General features: G+C 41.3%; 1 protein-coding gene across 5 annotated transcripts in view; it reads left to right on the forward strand.

Annotated features, from left to right (window-relative positions):
- Positions 1 to 249: 249 nt before the first annotated feature.
- Positions 250 to 23,233, forward strand: part of ZC3HAV1 (zinc finger CCCH-type containing, antiviral 1) — an 88,580-nt gene continuing 65,596 nt past the window's right edge. For 4 of the 5 annotated variants that reach the window (XM_072652587.1, XM_072652592.1, XM_072652589.1 and 1 more), the window contains exons 1-2: positions 328 to 708; positions 20,000 to 20,135. In XM_072652587.1, the coding sequence (XP_072508688.1) occupies positions 416 to 708; positions 20,000 to 20,135 (429 nt within the window). In that variant the 5' untranslated portion in view covers positions 328 to 415. Of the gene's footprint in view, positions 709 to 19,999; positions 20,136 to 23,233 lie in introns of all 5 variants that reach the window. The other variant, XM_072652590.1, reaches the window with a different exon arrangement.

Genomic DNA, 23,233 nt, shown 5'->3' on the forward strand with positions numbered 1-23,233 from the left:
CTGGACTAGCCGAGACTCGACGTAAGAAGCCCGGGGGGGAGGGCTGTTCCCAGGCAGAACTGGCAGGAGTTGGAGAAGGGAGGAGGAGGAGGTCGGGGGAAAGGGGCTCCCCCTCTTTCCTTCGCTTTCTCGCCCTGCGCACCAGCTGTTCTGGAAGGCAGTGAAAGTCTGGGGTAATTGCCGAGCCTCCCCAGGGAAGTCCCCGATCGAGGGCTCCCAGACCAGCAGTTTTCCCACTAGAAGCTAATCTCCAGGAGGCAGCCCCGGGCTGGGGCGTTTCCGGAAAGTCAGAGCCCCCGGTTGGGCCCGCCCCCTCGGAGCTCTAAGTTTCGTTTCCCTAGCCCAGCCTCGGCAGTCCCGATTCGGAGTCCGCTCGGCTTCCTGGGCGGCTGCGCTCGCGGAGCCCGGGCTGGCCATGGCGGACCCGGCCGTGTGCGGCTTCCTCACCCAGGTCCTGTGCACCCATGGGGGCCGCATGGAGCTCCGCAAGCTGCTCGGCTTCATCGAGCTGCCCGAGGCGCAGCTCCTGGAGGTGCTGAGAGAAGCCGGCCCCGATCGCTTCGTGCTCCTGGACGAGGACAGCGACGCCGGCCCGACGGTGCTGGCGACCACCCGCGTGCGGGTGTGCCGGCGCATCGTGTGCGGGGGCGCCTGCGAGGCCCTGCACCTCTGCAAGCTCAACCTGATGGGCAGGTGCCGCCGCGAGAGGTGAGCGCGGCCGCGGCCGGACCCCGGGGCCCGGACCCCCGGGCCCTCTCCCTTCCCTTCTCCCACACGCCCACCCTCCAAGCCTTGCACCCCCTTCGCCTCCATCCCTCCCCCGCCGCCTCTGTTCCTTCTCCCTTCCGTCCCCCCTCCTCATCCACCTCCCCTTCAAGTCCCCTTCCTTTCCATTCCCGCCCCCTTGGCATTTCTCCCTCCTTTCTGTCCCCCCACCTCCTTTCTATTCCCCTCTCTCCCAGCCCTCCCCTCCCTTTCCCAGCCCATCCCGGGAAGTCCAGGCCCGTCCACCCCCCGCCTCCGCATCCCCCGCACCCCCTGCCCGGATTCGGCTAATCTGGCCCCTCATCGGAACAGCCTCTACTTTGAACACTGCTGCCCTCCACTTCCTGCTTACGTGTAACTTGGCTGCAAGTTGTTTTCAGTATTTTAAAAACTTGTGCCTTCTATCCCCTGCCCTGTGGGCGGATGGGCCCCGAAACAGGGTTTATCAGAGAGACAGACTGGATTAGAAAAGCCTGAGGCTGGGCACTCCCCCGGCGCCTTGCCCAGGTCCCGCGGCCCCGCCGGACGTGTCCACCCAGTCCGTACTCTGCTGTCTGGCCCCCAAAGCCCGCACTCCCAGCCTTCTGCCTCTGAAAAATCCGTAACCCCAACGGGACCCGGCCGCCTCCCCTCCTTCCCATTGTGCCCCGCCCCCCATTGTCATAGTCTTTTACCTTTACTTTAGTTCTTATCACCACCGAAACTTTGTTCCGGTTATCAGTGCTGATGGGCCAGCCACCCCCGGGATTCTTTTTTTTAGAGGCTTTATTTATTTTTGTTACCGCGCTAGAGAAGCCCACCCTCTGACACAATGTATATGTACATGTTAGATGGATAACTGTTCGTGCTTCTGTGCATCCTCTCCTTCTCTGGAGGCGGATCTCATCTTCCGTCGTAGGTCTTTTGGAGTTGCTTTGACTAGTGATAATCCTCAGAATTGATTAATCATTCACAGTTATTCCTTTTTTTAGGTTTTGTTTTGTTTTGTTTTTTTCGGTTACCTGGGTTCAGTTACTCTTCAAACATTGCTGTTACCGTCTACCACATTCTCGTACATTTGCTCCTTGCTTTTCATTAATTCATTAAAGTCATTCCATGTTTTTTGTAAATCAACCAGCTCATCCTTTCTTACAGCTAGAATTCTCTTCTGGCTTCCTCCTGTAACCCGGGCCCCTTCTTTGTCTCTCTTCCTGTATGTTAGGTGGTACTCCAAAGCTTAGTCCCTGAAGCAGCTTTTGTGTCTTCCATTTTTGCTTCCACATTGTTCTTTCCCCCGTGGAGATCTCATGTGTTCCTGGGAAGCACTGTGGCTTTCTCACCCAAATTTACTTCTGTTTCTCTGATAAGCCCCAGGGCCGGTCTCTCCACCTATCTGCCCGGTGGAAAAGGGGGCACCTAGTATCCTACCAACAGCTCAAATCTATGTCATCATCTTTCCCTCTAAACCAACCTCCTTTTGTCACATGTATCATCATTCTAACAGGTAACAAAACCTCAACGGTACATAATAATTTGCAAACTTTAAAATGCTATACAAATGCAATTCTTCTTCTTATTTTATTTCTGATTCTTTTTCTTTCACTTGCTCACAACTCCCAGTACAGCAAGTGAGTTTTTTTTGTGTTGTGGATTTGGCATTCTGATAAAACCTATGGGTCCCCCTTTCAGAATGAAGTTTTTCAATGCATAAAATTAAATACCTTAGGTTATGAAAGAAACTAAAGGTTATTAAAAATAAATGTATAATTTTTTTCCTCTAAGTTCACAGACTCCCTGAAATCTATCCATGCCTTGTGGATTTAGGGACCTCAGGTTAAGAATTCCTGATCTAGGGGTTTTCTTTATAATATCTTGTGTCCATCTTTCCCATTTGTTGCTGAAGCCACTTTCCTAATTCAGGCTCCCATCACCCATTGTCTGGACCATTGAAGTATACTGCTGGCGGTCTCCCTGTCTTCAATTATCTCCTCATTACAGTTTATTCCATTCATTGCCCACAGGTTAATCATTCTGAAACATTTGTACGTCACTACCCACTCTGCTCAGAAATCTTTAATGGCTCCCCATGGCAGAGGTGCAGACACAGTCTGATAAGCAAGGCCCTCCCCATATAACCCTGGATGACTCTCCAACCTTTTCCTTGACCATCCCCTGTGCCACGGGTGTCAAAGAGAAAGGGGGCCACTAAACTGTACATAACGATCTCTGCAGCTACATATTGACTTAGAAACCACTTGCTAAAATTATCTATGCATTACTTGTTTTTATGTTTTTAAATTTGTTTTTCCAAGCTCATTAAAGCTTTATTTTACTGACCAAAGATGTGAAAGATGACCATTATATTTTAATCTGGTTCCCTCTTGTAATAAATAACAGTAATAATAATAATAAAAAATAAATTAGTTACATTTTAATCTGGTTCCCTCCTACAATAAAAATATACATAATAATAAAATAAATAATAAAATTACATTATAATCTGGTTCCCTCCTGCAATAGGAAATGTTGTGGGTCTCAGACCTCTGAGCCTCCTGTTTGACACCTCTGCCCTATACGAAGCCCATACTGGCCAAACTGTTTTGCTCTTTGTTCCCCCAAATGTGCCTTGGGCACTCCTGCCTCCCAGTCTTTGTGCTCTCCTTTATACCTGAAATGTCTCACCCTCTCCCTGCTTCTGATAATCTATGCCTTCCCTTCAAGGATAAACTCTAGTCTCACCTCCTTCCTTCCTCTCCACCTCCCAAGCCCTTCCCTGTCCCGGTTCCCCTTCCCACCTCTCAGCCTTATAGGAATATTCCTCCTTTTGAACTCCTGCTGCATTTTGTTTGGTATTTAACATAAATAAGTTTTTTTATGGTGTTTTATATGCTTTTGTTTCTGTCCCATCTTTTACCCCTAGATTGTAAATTCTTTGAGAGCAGTGACTGTTTTACAACTCTTATATCAACCGTGTGTATAATGTCTTATGCCTAGTAAATTCTTCAGTGAATGTCATTTGGTTATGTTGATGACTCATACCTCTGACCTGCTGACATTCTCTTCATCATAGAAGAAAATAGAACCTTGCAAAAACATGCTATTTCCTCATGTTTCTGTTGAGAGAAAATTCACATCTTTGGGTTTTTTAAAATTTATTTTTAGTTTTCAGCTTTCACTTTTATAACATTTTGAGTTCCAATTCCCCCCCTTTCCCCTCCCCCAGATGGCATGCAATTTGATATAAGCTATACGTGTATAATAATATTAAACATATTTCCACATTAGTCATGGTATGAAAGAAGAATCAGAACAAAAGGGAAAAATCACAAGAAAGAAAATAAAAGAGAGAAATTAGGATGCTTTGATGTACATTCAGCCTTCATAGTTCTTTCTCTAGATGTGGATAGTGTTTCCTTCATGAATTGTCTTAGATCTTTGCATTACTGAGAAGAGCTAAGTCTTATCAAATTCAGTCATTGCGCTGACTTTGTGCAGCCCCAGTGTGGCTGTTCTGTGTACAGTGTTCTCCTGGTTCTGCTCACTTCACTCAGCATCAGTTCATGTCATGAAGTTTTTCCAGGTTTTTCTGAATTCTGCTTGCTTATAGAACATGTTCTATCATGTTCTTATAGAACAGCAGTCTTCCATTCCATTCATATACCACAACTTGTTCAGCCTTCCTCAATTGATGGACATCCCTTCAATTTCCAATTCTTTGCCACCACAAAAAGAGCTGCTGTATTTTTGTACATGTGGGTCCTTTCCCCTTTTTTGTGATCTCTTTGGGATACAGACCTAGTAGTGCTATTGTTGGACCAAAGAGTATACATGGTTTTATAGCCCTTTTTGTATAGTTCCAAATTGTCCTCCAGAATGGTTGGATCAGTTCACAACTCCAACGGTATATTGGTGTTCTAATTTTCCTCCATCTTTTCCAATATTTGTCATTATCCCTTTTTTTGTCTTATTCAGTCTGATTGATATGAGTTGATACCTCAGTTTTGTTTTGATTTGTATTTCTCTAGTCAATAGGAAAATTCACAATTTTGATGAAAAGATTGTTATGTGTATTTCTTTTGCTTCTGTTCTGTTTGTTGATAATGGTTGTGTGTGTATGTGTTTATATACACAGATAGAGGGGAAGGGAGAGAGAGAGAGAACTGTGGAATTAATTATTTAAAGTAAGAAAGTTATAAAGAACTATGAATCACAGACTTTTAGAAGTGGAAATTACAAAGATCTTAGGGATTGTGTAGTTCAGTTACCTCATTTTACAAATGAGGAAACTGAGGCCTAGAAAGATGAGGTAGCATCCTCAGTTATAAAGAGAGTCAGAGGTAAAACTCCCATGACACTGTCCATTCTCGAATACTGCATTGCCTCCCTTGTTCAAATGTGCCCTTCAGGAATGGGCAGAGAAAAAAATCATCCGATGGTAAAATAAGTGTCCACTTCCTTAAAACCCTAAAAGTTGTCAACAAATAAAAACAAAACCTAATCTTAATAAAAATAACTTTGGCATCATAACAGTTTGCAAATTGTCCCTGCCTGGCCTCTTCTTGCCCATTGAGGCCTTCCTTTGGTAAGACCAAAAATTCTCTGCAGAAAAAATCTCTGCTTTGTTGGTTAATGAGCCAGTGTTTGAAAAGGCTCAGACGTTTTTGTTGGCTGTTACGACAAACCTGTCTCTGCGAAGATTGACGCAAGTGTTATAGGGCCTAGCAAGATTTTTTTTTTAACTTTGTCCTTTCTTCTGGTTTTTGCTGTCTTTTCACTTAGGTCTGGCATGGAAAGACTGAGAAACCTCCAGAAAAATGTCCTACTCTTGACTGTGTATATTTGAAAACAGCATTTACATGACAAATGGATGACCGAAAATCACTTTTTAAGCAGTTACAATTTACCAAACCCTGCCCTTCCTGCTGGGCATATAAATCCAAAACAAGATAGCCCCTGGCCTCAAGGAACTTCCCTTCTAGCCGGGTAAAGGTGTGTGCTGCGATGTTATGGGATAGATAGTTTGGTTTAAGAAGCCACAGGGAAGATGAGTGTCGCCTTTGGGGCAGTATTGATTTGGTTACTCTTTCTAGAACCAGTGTTGGCAGGGCCAATGACAAGACAGTATGCCGGATGAATGATTACGTAGGATAGGAAGCATGGTCCAAGGCAACCCAGATAGAGGGGTCATGCACTGGATGATGTACCAATCAGGACAATATGGCTCTAGCATTGTTATTCCAAAGGGAGTGGAGATAGCCACCCAGGTCATGTTCTCAGGAAGTTCAAGCGGTGTGGAGGGAATAGACCATTGGGTGGGATGTGTATGTCCACAACATATCTGTATATATCTATATCTGTCTGTATAAACTTGTCTATATATGCCTCAGTGAATTTGTGCTTTTATAAATGTAAATATATGTTTTTTAATATTTCAGTTCAGTTCTACGTCATGTTGAATAAGTGGCCACCCTCCCTTTACTTGAAGACTCTGGTAAAGCAAACCTACTACATCTTAAGACAGGCTGGCCATTCCATTTTAGATAGCTTTAACAATTAAGATTTTCTTGTTGCCTCTTAAACATTTTTGCCCGTTGCTCCTAGTTCTTCCTGGGACCAAGCAAACCCTGTCTAATCCATCTTAGCCCACTGGAGAGAGTGCTGGGCTTGGAGTCAGGAAAACCTGAGTTCAAATCCAGCCACTTAACCTCTGTTTGCCTCAGTTTCTTCAGTTGTAAAATGGGGATAACAGTGGTACTTACTTTCCAGGGTTGTAAGGATCAAATGAAGTATAACATTTTAAAAGTGTTTGGCACAAAGTAGGTGCTTTTTTTAAAGGCTAGCATTATTTTCTCTCTTTTTTTTATAATATTTTTTCCCAGCTACATGTAAAGACAATTTTTAACATTCATTTTTTAAATATTTTGCATTCCTCTGATGGAATACTATTGTGCTAGAAGAAATGATGAGCAGTCAGACTTCAGAAAAATCTGGAAAGACTTAAATGAACTGATGCTGAGGGAAATGAGCAGAACCAGGAGATCGTTGTACACAGTAAGAGCTACAGGGTGCAAGTACTGTTTCTGATAGAGTAAGCCCTTCACAGCAATTCAAGGACCTAAAACATTCCCAAAGGATTAATGATGTAAAATGCCATTCACATGAACTATGGAGAAAAAGAACTATGGAGTCCGAATGCAGAATAAAGCAGACTGTTTTCTCTTGTGTTATGTTTTGTTTTAGTTTTAATTCTTCTATGCAACATGACTAATGTGAAAATGTATTTAATAAGGATATATGTGTAGAACCCATATAAGATTGCATGCCATTACATGGAGGGAGGGGGAGAAAATTTAAAACTTATGGAAGTGATTGTTGAAAACTGAAAACAAATTAATAAAAAAAAATTTGCTTTCCAGATTTTCTCCCCCATTACTTCTTCCCTCAGAGACAGTAAGCTATTTGATATAGATTATATGTGTGCAGTCATGTAAAACATGATTAGTCATGTTGTGAAAGAACATGCAGACCAAAAGAAAAAAAAACCATGGAAAAAAAGTGAAAAATAGTATGTTTTGATCTGTATTCAGGCTCCATCAGTTCTTTCTCTGGAGGTGGACAGCATTTTTCATCCTTAGGTCCTTCAGAATTGTCTTGGATCTTTGTATTGCTAGGAATAACTAAGTCATTTACAGTTGATTATTGTGCAGTATTGCTGTAACCGTGTTCAGTGTTCTCCTGGTTCTGCTCGCAAAGTAGGTGCTTTTAAAGTGCTAGCTTTTGTTATTAGTCAGTAAACATTAAGTCCTTACTATGTGCAAGGTATTAAGGATACAAAAAAAGAGACAAAAGACAGTCTCTGCCCTTAATGGACTCACAGTCTCCTTGTCTTTTTCTCCTCATTATTATTTTCATCTTTATCATCATCTGCCACGTGAGAGCCTTTGAAATACTTGAAGAAGGCCATCTTCACATCCTGTCTTCTCTAGGCTAAGTATCCTCAGTTCATTTAAATAATCCTTATATGACATAAGCTGAAGGACCTCCACCCTGCTGGTTGCACTCCTTCAAAAACCTTCTGGCATTACAGTATCCTTTCCAAAATATGTCCCCCAGAACTGAACACTGTACAGGGAACAGATGAGAGCTGACCATATTGGGGGATTATCACGTCCTGTTTTTGAGCAATATGTACTTGAAGAGGTTTGCCATTTCCTTCTCCAGCTCATTTTATAGATGAGAAAACTGAGGCAGACAGGGTTAAGTGGCTTGCCCAAGGTCCCACAGCTAGTAAGTGTCTTGAGACCAGTTGAGAATTCCTCACTCCAGGCCCAGAACACTACCCACAGCAACAGGTTACACTGGTATTATTATCCTCATTTTATAGATGAATAATCTAAAGACAAGAGAATTTAAGTGACTTACTCATGACCTCTCACTAAGTCCGGGGGGTGCCTTATGAAGATAAATAAGGCAGGGAAAATTCTCTTCATTCTATAGATAAGGAATCTGAGGTTCGGAGAAGTTGTGTGTTGTCCAAGGTCATACAGCTAGTAATGAGTGAGAGGTGGTATAATAGTACAGTGGAAAATGTACCCTAGGCTTCAGTGAACCCATGTTCAAATGCTGCCTCAGATGCTTTGTTTAACCTGTAGCAAGTCACTGAAACTCCTCTGGGCCTTATCTCCAAAATTAGACTATAGCCAAGGTCCTTCCTAAATCTAAATCTATGCCTTCAGGATCCTGGTTAGGCTGGGACCAAACAGCAGAAACATCCTGTAAACAGCTATGTATAAGCAAGACATAATGCAAGGTAGACTGGAGGTAATGAACAGAGAAAAGGCCTTACTTAGCCGTAAGGGTGATCAAGAGAGGGTTCTTGTAGAAGGCAGGATCTTAGCTGGGACTTGAAGTGTAAAAACAGTGTTCCTGTAAAGCACTTTGCAGACCTGTTAAGTGCCCCTTAAATGGTTTATTATTAGACAGCACCACACGTCTGTGATCTTACCAGAGCAAACAGTCCCTCCAAGTTATCTGTGCCTTTTCATCCTGTGTGACTATTTCCCATGTCCTCCTGCAAACCAACTAATGTATGAAAATAAATCCTCTTGTACACAAATTTTAGGAGTTTTGATAAAATAGATATTAAATTTTATAAAATACTTTCTGGGAGGTGATTAAAAGGAAAAACACTAAGACTAATATAATGGAATGAATTCTATTGGGTGTTTTCCATTCTGAGGCACTGACTGTAATTGGTCAAAGTAGATTAATTCTGTGTTGTATTCTGTATGTTAAAATGAAGTGAGATAGTAGTAGAATTAATTTTTTTGGTGTCCGTATTAGGCAGTGGGATTTTAAAACTGTAATTGTTTTCTAAACTAAACTGGGTAATCTAGAGTTCTTTTCTGTATTTTATAACAGTTTATACAACATTAGTTTTTTTTAAGTTTGGAAAAATTATCCAGGATAAAGTGCTTGGGGATGAGGGGCGGTAATTTGTTATTAACTTTTTCCTATTTCTTATTAGTCTTCCTGCATCAATTTGTTAAGTTTGGGTTTCATCTCCACTTAGTTACTATATTTCTTACCATGTAGCTGAGACTAATGTTGGACTTAGTTTTAAAATCTTTATTCTCTTTTGGGGGCTGTAGCAAAGCCTAGCAAAAACTGATGAATCCTAAAAAGCTGTAAAGGAGGGACTTACATGCACCCTGGCCATTGTTGAAGGATGAGTTTAGAGAGGTTTATCACCAGAGGGTTGACCGCTGGATGCTGAATTTTGTTCTCCACAGCTGCTGAGGAAGACCTTTTCCTAAAGCCTGGGAAAGGTTGTGGTCTTCATTGGTGCCAGGAGTGCTCATAGCCATGAGATCATGGATTCCTGAATATTGAAGGACCAAATTAGCTGAATAGAATACTTTTCCATTCCTCATTTTCTTGATTTGTATGTTTTCTCCCACTTTTCAAAATTGATTTAGTTGCTCATCCATTTTGTCAGTGGTCCCAAAGAACCAAGAAGCAGCATGGCAGTTGGATAGAAAATTGGTTTTGGAGTCAGGAAAGGCTGGGTTCAAGGTCTGCTTCTGACACATAGTTACTCTGTCAGCCTGGGAATGTCACTTAGTCACTCAGCATCCTAGATAACTAAGACACAAACTGCAGAGCAGGTGCCAGCTTGCATTGGCTCATAGATTGAAAGCTGGAAAGGTTCTTAGAGACCATCGTTCTCCACCTGTCATTTTACAGATGATGAAATTGAGGCACAGAGCTGTTAGAGGACCATAGCATCATAGATCTGTGATGTAGTTGGCGGTACAATGTATAGGGTACTGGACCTGGAATCAGGAAGATCCATGTTCAAATCCAGCTTCAGATACTTACTGGCTGTGTAACCCTGTGTAAGACAGATAAACACAGCATACAGGAGGACTACTAGCACAGGTTCACTCTTGATCTGGTCAGACAGGAAAGACACTAAGAAGGGGTTAATAATCTTACTTTATTTTAGTCTAGTTTTCTCAGAAGAGTATTACTGATAATGAGAGCACAAACTCCTACAGTATTCCCTAATCACCCTTCTCGCAGAGGCTAGTGAGAAGAGGGGGCAACTACCCCTATGTCTGAATGGAGTCAGTTAAGACAGGCACACAGCTTGTGCTTCCCCTAAATCCTCTCAAGCCTCAGTGAGGGCCAGATGAGGCACACACAGCATCCCAGCTTGTACATTCAATCCTAAAGTTCCCCATTCACTGACCAATGACCACCTATTTTATAGGCCAACAGACAAAAAAGGCATATTGCCAGAAATAGTCCCACAAGGTTATATTACCTCACCCCTGTATCTCATGGTGCAGCTGCAGTGGATGTTCATATTATTTGTCATTATATAACTGCACAAGTGTGGTGGAGATATTTTGAACCATAATTGTAAGAATTCATATCCAATACCTGGGAACAAGAGATTGTTAACTGCTGAACTCTGAGAAATGAAATGAAACGAAGTCTAAGAAAGAATGACAAAAATTTACTTTACATATGCTAAAATCTACCTTACATACACTAAAATTCACCTTAGGTACATCCTGTTCAAGTCACTCAACCCCTGTGTGCTTCAGTTTCCTCATCTGTAAAATGAACTGGAGAAGGAAATGGCAATCCACTCAAGCATCTTTGCCAAGAAAACCTCCAATGGGGTTACATACAGTGTGTATGTAACATACATGTTACATACATACATGACAACCACAAAAATCGTAGCTCCAAAGCTGTAAGGGACCTCAGAGACCAACTGGTCCAGTCCCCTCATTTTATAGAATAAGGACACTGAGGCCCAGTGATTTGTCTAGGGTCACAAAGATGGTATCTATGCTGTCTCCTTTACTGAAGTGTACACTTTTTGAGGTACAGGGTCTTTTTCTTTGTACACCCAGTGCTCTGCACAACGTGTGACACATCAGTAAAGCTTTGTTTTCTGACTGAGATCTTAGTAGGTGGGTTTTTGTTTTATTTTGTTTTTGGTCTGGATCTGTGATTTCAGTTGGTGCTCAAAACTTCTGAATAAGGAAACTCCCTCTACCTAGGCAGATCCTAAACTTCTCAGCAGTCTAGAGACTTAGCAACTTACCTGGGGCAGTTTAAGGTTAAGCCAGTTACTTAGGGTCTCCCTGCCTTCCCCCTCATCATATATCAGAGGCAGGACTGGCTCCCATGTGTCCTGACTCTAGGACCTTCAACCTGTCCACTCGTCTGAGCAGCAGCTGGTAATTTGGTTCCTTATGCGGGTTTACCTGTAACTAGATTGTAGTCTCTGTTACTTTTTTTGCCTCTCCTGCCTGCCTGTGCTTTTTCTTGTTTTGTGTGTGTGTGTGTGTGTGTGTGTGTGTGTGTTTTTGTGCTTAGAATTAGCTGCTTGGTTAAACTCTTAAGATTTTAGGTAATGTGGATTTACTTTTAAGATTTAGTGTAGATTTTAGTTTGGCAGGGTTGTTTTAGATTGTTTAACCCTAGTAAAATAATCCGATTTTTCTCTATGTAGTTCTATATATGAAAAAAGTGTATGAAGAGGGTAAGCTCCTCCCCCTCCAGGTGTTTCTGGTCTTCTGGTGTGCAAGCACTTTATTGACTGCTCAATGATTAGTCATATACCTATAGGGAAGCAAATAGGAGCCCAGATAGAAAGAGGAGTCTCTTGTTCATTGGCCCCAGAGTGTGTCTCCTATCTTAGTTCTCAGGGAGTTGAGAATCTCTGAAATAAGAATTTGGTGGTCGATTTCCATAGCCTTGGTTTGAAAGTTCAGTGTGGCTCCAGAAAGCATCCTATGGACTTGATAGCCATGAACTTATGGAAGTCATAGAAAAATAGAATTAGAACTGCAGACCTGGAAAGACCCCTTGTGGTCATCTAATCTACCTTTGATGAGATAGTACTTGGAAGGCACTTGACACACATTGCTTGTCACAGAGAAGGTGCTTAATAGGTGCCTGTTGCATGGATCTTCCTCTCAAAGCTTGATTCTAACAAGTAGTGATCTAGCGTCCACAAGCCATCCTGACTTTGTGCACTGGATGCATCCCCAAATGTCTTCCCTTGGACTTTTCTGCACTGACCTTGGCTATTATTGTCAGTTGCACCCTCTGGTAGAGGTCAATGGCTCTGGTGCTTGGAAGCTTTTTTTACCACTGTCCTGGTGTGGCTACTTGGTTTGTCTGAAGTAAAGGATGTAAGAGTGAGTTAGTTCTGTTATGGCTAAGTTAGCTTTTCAACCCTGTCCTCTCTTCTGCAGATGTCTGATGACTGGTTCCATGGGGTGTAGGCTGCCATGATCTCTTCTTCTAAGCTTAGAGACCCCCAGGCTGTTTTCTGGAGCCAAACCCAAGCTCTGGAATCTACTACCAAGTTCTTATGTCAGAGACTCTCCAATTCCCTGAGAGCTAAGATAACAGACACATTCTGGGGCCTGTGAGCAAAGAGTCCTCTTCCCTTCTGGGCTCCTACTTGCCCCTACCGGTATATGATTAATCATTGAGTAATCAGAACCCCTTCCCTTGCTGAACTCCTGTTTTCATAAAGGAAAAAATATTTGCACACAGAAAATAGAGCATTTTTCCCCACGATAGAGCATTCCCTGGCCAAAGAAAGGTACGATTTTGTTATTTCTCCTTTTTTTGGCTTGTTATATCTCCCAATGAATGTGTGTTCCTTGGGCTGTTTTTAGCTTTGGTTTTTGCCTTTGCAGGGATGGTCTCCCATGTCATCCAGCATGCTGTCCCTCCTCGCTTTCCACCTTGAAAAATCCTTATCTTCCCTTAAAGCCCATCTCAGGTGCCAAGTCCTAGCAGTGAGACCTTTCTCAATTCCCCCAGTTACTGGCACTCTTTCCCACTTGATAGATTTTGTGTTATTTTGTGTGTGTATATACAGTGTTTTCTAATTTGTGTGTATGTGTGGAAAATTCCTTTCCAGTAAGCTCTCCTCCTTTTCCTCTTCTGCTTCTAATGCTTCTCCTCTTCCTCCTCCTTTTCCTCCATGATTAGCACATAGTAGGAGCTTAATAAATAAATGTATGCCAAATTGAATTGAATGAGCTAGCTGCACTTTGATGCTTCTGAAAAAAACAATCTGTCCATTTAGCAACAAGCATTTATTAAGTGCCTGTTGTATGGGTAAGCACTGGAGATACAAAGCCAAAGGTGAAAACATGCCTCTGTCAAGGATCTTAAATTAAATTGAGGGAGATAATGTGTACACATAGAGGTGTATACAAAATATATACAAAACCCATATAAAGGTGATTTGTGGAGGAGGATATTAGTAGTGGGAGCAGGGGGGAGGGGTGGGAATCAGGAAAGGTTTCATGTAGAAGAAGGTGGGGCTTGAATTGAGTGTTGAAGGAAACTTCTAAGGTATGTGAAAAAATAGTCCAAAGGCCAGGTTGACTGGACTATAGAATCAGTCCGTCAACAAGCATTTATTTAAGCCCTTAGTATGTGCCAGGTACTATGCTAAGGATGAGAAGGCTGGATTTGAACTCATGAAGAGGAGTCTTCCTGACTCCAGGCCCAGCACTCCATCTGTTGTGTCGCCCAGGCTTCCTCACAGCGGAACAAAGTATCCACAAAAGCTGAAAACACACACATAGGTGATGATTGTGGGCAAGAGAAAACTGAGAAATGAAAAAAAAAACGATGGGGGAGGTTTGATTTGAGATGGAGTCAAGAAGTAAAGTGAATTTTCATATTTGAACTGCTTATTGGACATTTCAAACCAGACATGTCAGCTCTTGGTCCATAGCAGGTGCTAATAAATACCTGATTGACCGTCTGATGGATGGTCCTTGGACATCTAAAATTAATGAGAAAACCCCAAATGGGGTCACTCTTGTTTCATTTCCCCTTGAGAGGCAGCTAGGTTGCACAGTGGATAGAGCACTGGGCGTGTCATCAAGAAGACTCATTTTCATGAGTTATGAAATCCAGGGGGGTGGTTTTTAGCTTTTGTCTTTGCCTTGGCAGGGATGCTCTCCTTACTTACTAGCTGTGGGACCCTGGGCAAGTCATTTAACCCTGTTTGCCTCAGTTTCCTCATTTTTAAAATGATCTGGGGAAGGAAGTGGCAAACACTCCGGTATCTTTGCCAAGAAAACCCTAAATGGGGTCATGGGGGGTCGAGTAAGACTGAAAAATGACTGAACCACCACGTTCTGCTGTTAACAGCTCTGTTTGGGACAGACTCAACTTTCCTCAACAGCATTATAAATTTAGGCTGTCTCTTGGACATTCTGGTGGGTCTTTTTGTACTTTTTCTTCTCTTTTAAAATACCTGCCTTTGTTTATGTTTGCTTTCTCTTCTTTTTGTTTTTGCTGGATTTCTGCAAGCCTGTTCTCCTCGATTTGGGGTGTCAGTAACTTGTGACTGGGACCTGGACAGGTGGTCCAGGTTTGCTTATTGCTTGTGAAACTTTTCATCTTTGAATGCTGAGTCCCTAGCAGTGATTTGTACTGACCAGGCCCTCCAGAAATGTTTGTTGAATTGAAATTAAATGACTCCTTTTTTGTTTCTGAGTCACACTTTTTCATTCTATCTATATACATAGAATGGTTTGCCATTTCCTTCTCCAACTCATTTTATAGATAAGGACACCAAGGTAAACAGGGTTAAGTGACTTGCCTTGGGTCACACAGATTGTAAATATCTGAGGCTGGATTTGAACTCATGAAGATGAATCTTCCTGATTCCAAGATTAGTGCTCTACCCATTGTGCAACTTATCTACTTGTGTAGAAGAAATGAAACTAAAGTTAAAAAGAAAACAATTGAAAGAAAAGCTCTGGAGGAAAGAGGAGAATAAGTATCTTAGAGGAGAAAGTAGTTAATAAATATCATATGTTACAGACTAGATAGTGAAACAAGTGATGAAAAGCCTGAGAGACAGAGTTTCTGGGTAATTAATCATCAGTTTATTGGTTAGACCAGGTGATAAGCAATAAATTGATGGTCAGTGGTTCCTCTTTGTAACCAAAGACACCTAATGGAGACACTGAATGTCTTAAATAAGCATTGAATGGGCATGAAAGAGAATGCCCCTTCAGGAGAAATCAACCCTGATTGGTGAACAATTAATAAGGGAGTGGACTTTTAAATGAGGAGGTGGGCTAACAATCTTCATCTCCTCTTACTGAGAACATGGCTTGATCAGGGGATTCAGCCACCTCCAGCAATCTTGATAGAGGAGTCCATCTTCACCCAGACCTCTCTGGTTTGTTTTCTCCTCCATGAGCTGGGTCACCCTAAATTTCCGTGAGGAAGGGATGTACCAGGGCATAGACTTGATGCTTTGGGGTTGGAATTCACCTCGATTAGATTCTGTGTATACTCTAACAGAAGTACAATTTCCTAGTTCGGTAGTCTTGCCCAAGATCAAGTAGCATGTTCCCCAAGGATCTGGGCAATCTTAATTTATCAGCCTTGTCCTTCAGAGACTGGCTTCAGAGAGGAGAGAGAAAGAGAGAGAGAAGAGAAATACAGAGACCTACAGGGGCTGATCCCTGAAGGAGGAAATAAAAAGAAAAAGCTTTTTAAATAATTGATTACTAATATAATAGAACAATAAATTTCCTCAATAGAAATTGATGCTTTCATGAGATACCAAGAATTATTAGATTCTTTCTTGAGCTTCAAGCTGGATGCTCACACATATATCAAGCTTCATATGTTTATAACAGAATTTATATTCTCCCTTTCTGCAAATCCTGTTCCTTCCAACTTTCCTCTTTTCTTTTGAAAACCTTTTGTTTGTGTAAGTTGGCAACTCTTGAGTCATCTTTGATTCCTCTGTCCCTACTCCTCATACATCCAATTAATTGTCAAGTCTTGTCAGATCTATAAAAGTCATTCAACAAACATTTTATTAAGTGCCTGCTATATTTCAGGCCCTTTGCCAAGTACCATGGATACAAAAAGAGGCAAAAGACAGCCCCTACCCTCATGGAGCTTATAGTCTAATGGAGATAACATGCGAATAAATACATATAAAGCGAGCTAAATAAAGGATAAATTGGAAGTAATTAACAAAGAAAAGGCACTGGAATTTAGGAGAGTTGGGGAAGACTTATAGAAACCTAAATTATACCCCCACAATATTCATCCTTTCTTCCTGCCAACATAGCCACCACCCTAATTAGGGGACCTCATCAGCTCTAAATAATGGTGTACAATAAACACAGTCCACAGCACTCCCCTCCAGTGCTGCCTGAATCATATTAAAATGCAATTGGGAAATGTTTAATAATATCAATAAATAAATATAAGAAATAGGTAAACTTGTGGTTTTCTACAGCAATTATGTGACCTGCAGGGTTCTTCATGTATGGTTTAGTGGCCCCTGTTTCAGGTACCCCAGTTGGTTCCCTGCATTCAGCCTCTCCTCTCCATATCACCCTCTGCATAGCTGCCAAAGCCATACTCCTAAAGCCTGATCACTTTCAATAAACTCTGATGGGTCCTTGTTGCCTCCAGGATAAAATACAGACTTTTTTTTCCTGGAATTTAACACCCTTCCCAATCTGGCTCCAGCCTACTTTTCATACTCATTACATATCACTCCCCTTCATTCACTTTCTGATCCAGCCAACTGGCCTGTGCTGGAAGGCCCTCCCTAAGTACTGAATCTCCCTCTTTCTTCAGGAGATGTCCCTTACATGAGAGCTCTCCTCCCCATTTCCTGTTTCCTATCACCTTGCATTGTATATGTACCTGATCTTTATGTGTCAAGTGTGCTTGACACATAGTAGAAACTTAATAAATACTTACTGACTGATGGATAGAATATAAGTTCCTTGGAGGCAGAGAATGTTTAGCATTTGCTTTTTGTATTTTTAGTGTCTGGTGGCATGTAATAGGCTCTTTTTAAAAACAACAAAAAAAATGTATTTATTTTAAAGTTTTGAGTTCCAAATTCAGCAGGCTGGCCCTTTGATATAAATTGTACATGTGCAGTCATGCAAAACATTTCCATAATAGCCATGCTGCAAAAGAGAACACGAACCAAATAGAAAAAAAACAACCAAAAAGTTTAAGTAGTTTTATAACTACTTGTCAATATAATTGATTTCCTTTGCAATCTAATGCATTTATTTTATACTGTCTGGAGTAAAAATTTTCAAGACACAGTTTCCAGGTAAATTACAATCAATTTTATCAACCACTGCTGGGAAGTACATTAATAAAAAGGGCTCATTTGTCCTCTTTGTGACCAAAGAGACCTAACCTGTGAAACCTTCCATACTTATATAGCCTTTGGAAAAAGGGGTACACCTGAGGGTGGAAATCCACTCCAGTTAGTTAACAAGTAATGAGATGAATGAATATTATAATGAGAAGTGGGCTTATTCAAATGAGGGCCTGGGGGACATGACTGATCACTGTTGTGTATCAATATCACTTGTCTGACAAAAGAGAGAATCCACATTTTCCCAGACCTGTCTGAGTAAGACATAGTAGGCTGGAATCTATCAACTCACTTAACCCTACCTTTTTTTCTCCCAAAATAATTAATTTATTTTTAGTTTTCAACATTCATTTCCATAAGATTTTGAGTTTTAAATTTTCTCTCCCTCTCTCTCCTACTCCCAAGACAGTGTGCAATTTGACATAGGCTCTAATTATACATTCATATTAAACATTTTCACATTAGTTACAATGTAAAGAAGAATTAGAACTAATAGGAGGAACCCCAAGAAAGAAGAAACAAAACCGAAACAAAAAACAAATACGTCCTTCTGTATTCAGACTCCACAGTTCTTTCTCTGCATGTGGATAGCATTTTCCATTGGAGTCTTTTGGAGTTACCGTCTTAGATCCTTGCATTGCTGAGAAGAGCTAAGTCTATCAGAGGTGATCATCGTGCAGCGTGGCTGTTACTGTATGCAATGTTCTCCCGGTTCTGCTCACTTCACTCAGCATCAGTTCATGTCATGAAGTTTTTCCAGGTTTTTCTGAAATCTGCTTGCTTATCATTTCTTTTTTTTTTTTAAATTTTTTTTAAATTTTTTAATTTTTTTAATTTTTTAATTTTTTAATGTTTAACAATCACTGCCATACAATTGTGATTTTATCCCCCCCACCTACCCCCCACTCCCCCCTTCCCTCCCCACGACTGCATACAATTCTGTATAGATTCTACATATACTTTCCTATTGAGTATATTTTCACTATAGTCATGCTATGTAGTCAGACTAAGGTAAATGAAAGAAATCGTATAACAAATCAGAACATGATACACAAACACATACACATACACAAACATGATCTGTTACATTATGTGAGTGACTTCCATATTTCTCTCTCTGAGTGTGGAAGGCATTTTGCCTTGAGAACCACCATTGGGATTTTTTTTTTTTGATCATTTCTTAATAGAACATATTCTGTCATGTTTTATCACGTTCTTATAGAACAATAGTCTTCCATTCCATTCATATACCACAACTTGTTCAGCCATTCCCCAATTGATGGGCATCCTCTCAATTTCCAGTTCTTGGCCACCACAAAAAGAGCTGCTGTAAATATTTTTGAACATGTGGGTCCTTTTCCCATTTGTTTTTGGGACACAGACTTAGAAGTCTGGGTCAAAGGGTATGTACAGTTTTATAACCCTTTGGGTATACTAACTTTACCTTTTGGACAAATCCCTCTCAGTATCAACCTCAATTTCTCAATGAGGGGGAGTAGAAAAGGGAAAAAACCTTGGTCCTAATTTGATAATTAGTTATTAAGTACAAGGATCCTGAAGTCCCACAATGTTAGAGCTACTCAGAGGTACCTAGTCCAAACTTTTGATTTCACAGAAGAGGTCATTGAAGTCCTGAGAGAGGTTATGACTTTGGCCTAATTCGTCACTTAACTAAGTCACCTTCTACATGGAGATCCCTTGTAGTAGGGACTCAAAGATGCAAAGGAGATACAAAAGTTAGAAAAAACAAGATGTCTCCCCACATGAAACTTCCTGTTAGTGAGGACTTGCCTAAAATAAGATACCAGTAGTTAGTGGTTGTCCGCTGGGACAGGTAATTGCAGTCAAAAGGAAAATCCCAAGGTTTGATTCATCCAGTATTTACTTGCTGTGAGTATAGCCTTAAGCCATGTCCCTAATCTTGAGCAACTGAGTCATAGGTTCAGTTCCATCTTTCATTAACCCACTGAAGTGATTTTTCTTAAAAGCATGTCACCCTTTCCTCTTTAATAAATTCCAACGGCTCCTTATTTCCAGTTGGGAAGATGTTATTTTAGGGAGTCCTTTCTTTATAAATGGAATGTGATTTCTTCTGTGATCTAAAAAGTATATATACTTTCACCTTCTCCTTTCATCTCCAGATCCTATCTGTTTTGTAAATTGGATTTTTACAGGATTTCCTCAAAGCAAAGTCATCCTGTGGTAGAAGTCCTCAAGGAGCCAGATGGTCTTGAGCTCTTAAACTTTCTCTGACATATCTGCTTTGTGGGCTTCATATGACAGAGGTGGAACTATTGATATATTATAACTAAATGTATAACCTTGGACAAGTTATTTGACCTCTGTTTGCCTCAGTTTCCTCAACTGCAAAATGAGGATGATAATATCCCCTACTCTCCAAGTTTATTGTATTTGTAAAGTTGCTTAGCCCTGTGCCTGCCTTGTAAATGTTACATAAATCTTAGCTGCTGCTGCTGTTGTTACTACTACCACTACTAAGATGATTTTCTGTTTTTTTTTTCTTTTCAGAAATTATTGTAAATACTCCCATGAAATTCATTCAGAAAAGAACGTCAAAATCCTGAAAAAGCATGATCTTTCTGTACTCACCCAAAGTGATTTGGCCGTTCTCCTTCTCCAGAGTGACCCCTTTTTCCTTCCTGATGTAAGTAACTGTTCCACAATACCAAACCTGAGCAGACATTGCTTTGTAGAAATGCCAGGGTGGAGGGTAGGGGTGGGGGGGTGGGGGTTTTCAAGGAAGTCATTGTTTAGGAGGAGAAGAAGTCAATGTAAAATAAATGTAAAGTAAAAGCACTCCCCTCTTTCCAAAAAGGCTCATCTCAAAGGTCCTGGAGCTTTATAGTTATAGGAGACATGATAGTTATAGGAGCTTTGATTTAGTTAATTTGGAGAAGTCAGGATTGATGAGAAATTACCAACATTCTCTAGGGCTCTCTTGTCCATGACCATGGGACTCCCAACCCTTTCATACCCCAAGCCTATTAAAGAGTCCAAGCACTTCAAGGATATAATGGGAATGATTTTTCTCTGTTGTAATGTATGTGGGAAAACTTGTAGAAGGGGAGATTGTAGCTTTTAAAAACTTATCATAGGAAAGAGCACTGGCAGAGACATATGAACATAGGCCAGGAGGGAATGAGTGACAAAAATGGTCAGAGCAGCTAAAGAAAATGGACAGGATAATGAATGATGGTGAACTTGAAAAACAGGAGTGAATGGGAATGATAGAAGACTTTGAAGGCCATAGTCATAAATTGGGTTATGGTTTAGTGAGCATTATTTTATAGTTTGCAAAGCATTTTATTTTTAAGTTTAAGAACATTTCAGTTAACAAAATCTCTTTTCTCTCTTTTCTACCCTTACTCCCCCATTGGGGAAATTTGACTTTTTCTTGCCACTGGACTTGGATGACTGTAGAAGAGAGGGTGAGGCTGATGACTTTTTGCAACTGTGCTTCACTGAAATTGAATTCATGTGCAAGTCAAGAAACCACCTCATGATGTCATTATTCCTCTTCTTAAATAAGTGATGAACAACCACAGTGATTGGGGAAAAACCAAACCAGACCAAACCCTTGTAATATACGTTTAGTCAAGCAAAATAAAATGATCACAATTGGCCAAGTACTAAAAATATATGCCTTATTCTCCTCGCTCAGGCCATCACCCGTCTGTCATGAGGTCTATTGGTCCTTGGTCACTGTGGCTGTTTTTTGTACTGCTCAGAGTTCTTTCTAAGGTAGTAAGCATTTTAAGCCTGTCTCACAACAAGATACTAACAGGATCAAGAAAACCAGGATTCTTAATTCATGCTTATTTCCTCTTATTTTTAATAAGAGGTTACTAATAAGTAACCAGGGTAGTGAAAAGAGGCATACATTAGCTAGCAGTGTTTGTGGTTGACTAAGTAGGATGGGATTTGTGTTAAATATTCTTGGCTACTCCTCCTGACAACCATTTAACTCAACCACACCTCTGCCTACATACTCAGGTTGGTTGGGAACTTTGCCTAACTGTACACATGGGTGGAATATACCTCATATTCTAGGGTTCCTCATCTTTTCGAAGATCGCAGAAATTTTCTCTTCCCTGGGAGTGATTTGAGATAATTTGGTTGCTCTCCTACTTAGTGTTTCAAAACTTGGCATACTCCTCCAGGAAAGATGATGCTCTTATGGAAAGGAAAGACCACTGGGTTAAGAAACAGATGACCTGACTTTGCACTCAACCTCTCATTGGGGTGACTTTGGATAAGCCACACTATCTTTTTGTTGCCTCATTTTCTTCCATTTGTAAGATGAGGCTGGTGATACCTCTGCCTCACCTGCATGGTTATGGGATCAAAAAAGATGATGGGTATAAATGCCAGCTTACTTGTTGTCTGTGCTGAATAGACTGTAAACTTCCTAAGGCCAAGGACTATGTTCAATTTTGTCTGTCTTCCAAGTGCCTGGCACAGCATCTGGCCTCATAGTAGGAAATTAATAAATACCCGTTGATTTATATAAGACTTTACAGCTGAGTAAGTGCTTTCCTCCCAGTACATACTAACATAACATTACCTGTGTTACAAATTTGAAGCCTCTGAGGCTCAGAAATAAATTGCTTAAAGGCACACAGCAAGTAAATGTCAGAGTCAAGGCTCCAGCTCAGGTCTTTCCTGATTCCAAGTCTAGTACTCTTGCCACCACACCACACTGCCTTTCCACTTGTTAATATTGGTGTTGTCTGCCTTTTAAAAGTTTACTCCTCACATGACCATGCTGTATTGGCTTTTCACCTGTTTCTCTTCCTTCCCTTAAGTAACCCCACTCTTCATCTGCACCATGACCTCCCATCCTTTGTTCCCTCTATTCCTTCCCAGGCTGTCTCTCCTGCACTAGCCATTCTCTCCGCTTCTCCCCTTCTTGACTCCCTGGTGGACCAGTTCAACTCTACACTGGCCTCCTCCCTTGAATTCCTAGCCCCCTTATTATATTGCCAGTTATACCCAGCCAAGTCCTAGCCTTGCACTATTCCCACCATTGCCTTCTTGCTTACACACATGCTGCTGAGTGAAGGTGGAGAAAATCAAGCAATTGTTGTAACTATGTGCACTGCAGATTTATGTTACGCAGCCTCAGTTGAGCCTTCACTGCTATTTTATAATTCTACCATACCATCCTTGTCAGCTGACACTCTCCGAATTTTTTCTATTCTCCTCAAACCTCCTATGCTTCCCCTTCCTCCCAACTCTCTTAGCTGAGAACATTGCCTGGTATTTTAAAGAAAAATGGAAGCCATCTGCCATGAATTGTCTTTTCTTCCCTTATCCGTATCTCCTATCACCGGTGCCTTCTGCCACTCTCTCTTCCTTCACCCCTGTCCCACATGAGGAAGTGGCCTTACTCCTTACCAAGGCTAACCCCTTTACTTGTTCAAGTGATCCTGTTCCATCCCATCTCCTCCAACAGATTGCCCCTCTGTCATCCCCATTCTTTCACTTATTTTCAATCTCTTCCCTCTCTATTGGCTCTTTCCCCACTGCCTACAAACATGTCCATGTCCCCCCATCCTGAAAAAGCCCTCACTTGACCCTTCCATCCCTGCTAACTGTCTCTTTTATCTCTTCTACCCTTTGTAGCTAAACTCCCAGAAGAGGCCATCTGCCTTAGGTCTCTCCACTTTCTCTCCTCTCACTCTCTTCTAAACCCTTTACAACCTGGTGAAACTGCTCTCTCCAAAATTACTAATGGTCTTT

This window comes from Notamacropus eugenii, chromosome 3, assembly GCF_028372415.1.
Source record: "Notamacropus eugenii isolate mMacEug1 chromosome 3, mMacEug1.pri_v2, whole genome shotgun sequence".
NCBI classification, from domain to species: Eukaryota; Metazoa; Chordata; class Mammalia; order Diprotodontia; family Macropodidae; genus Notamacropus; species Notamacropus eugenii.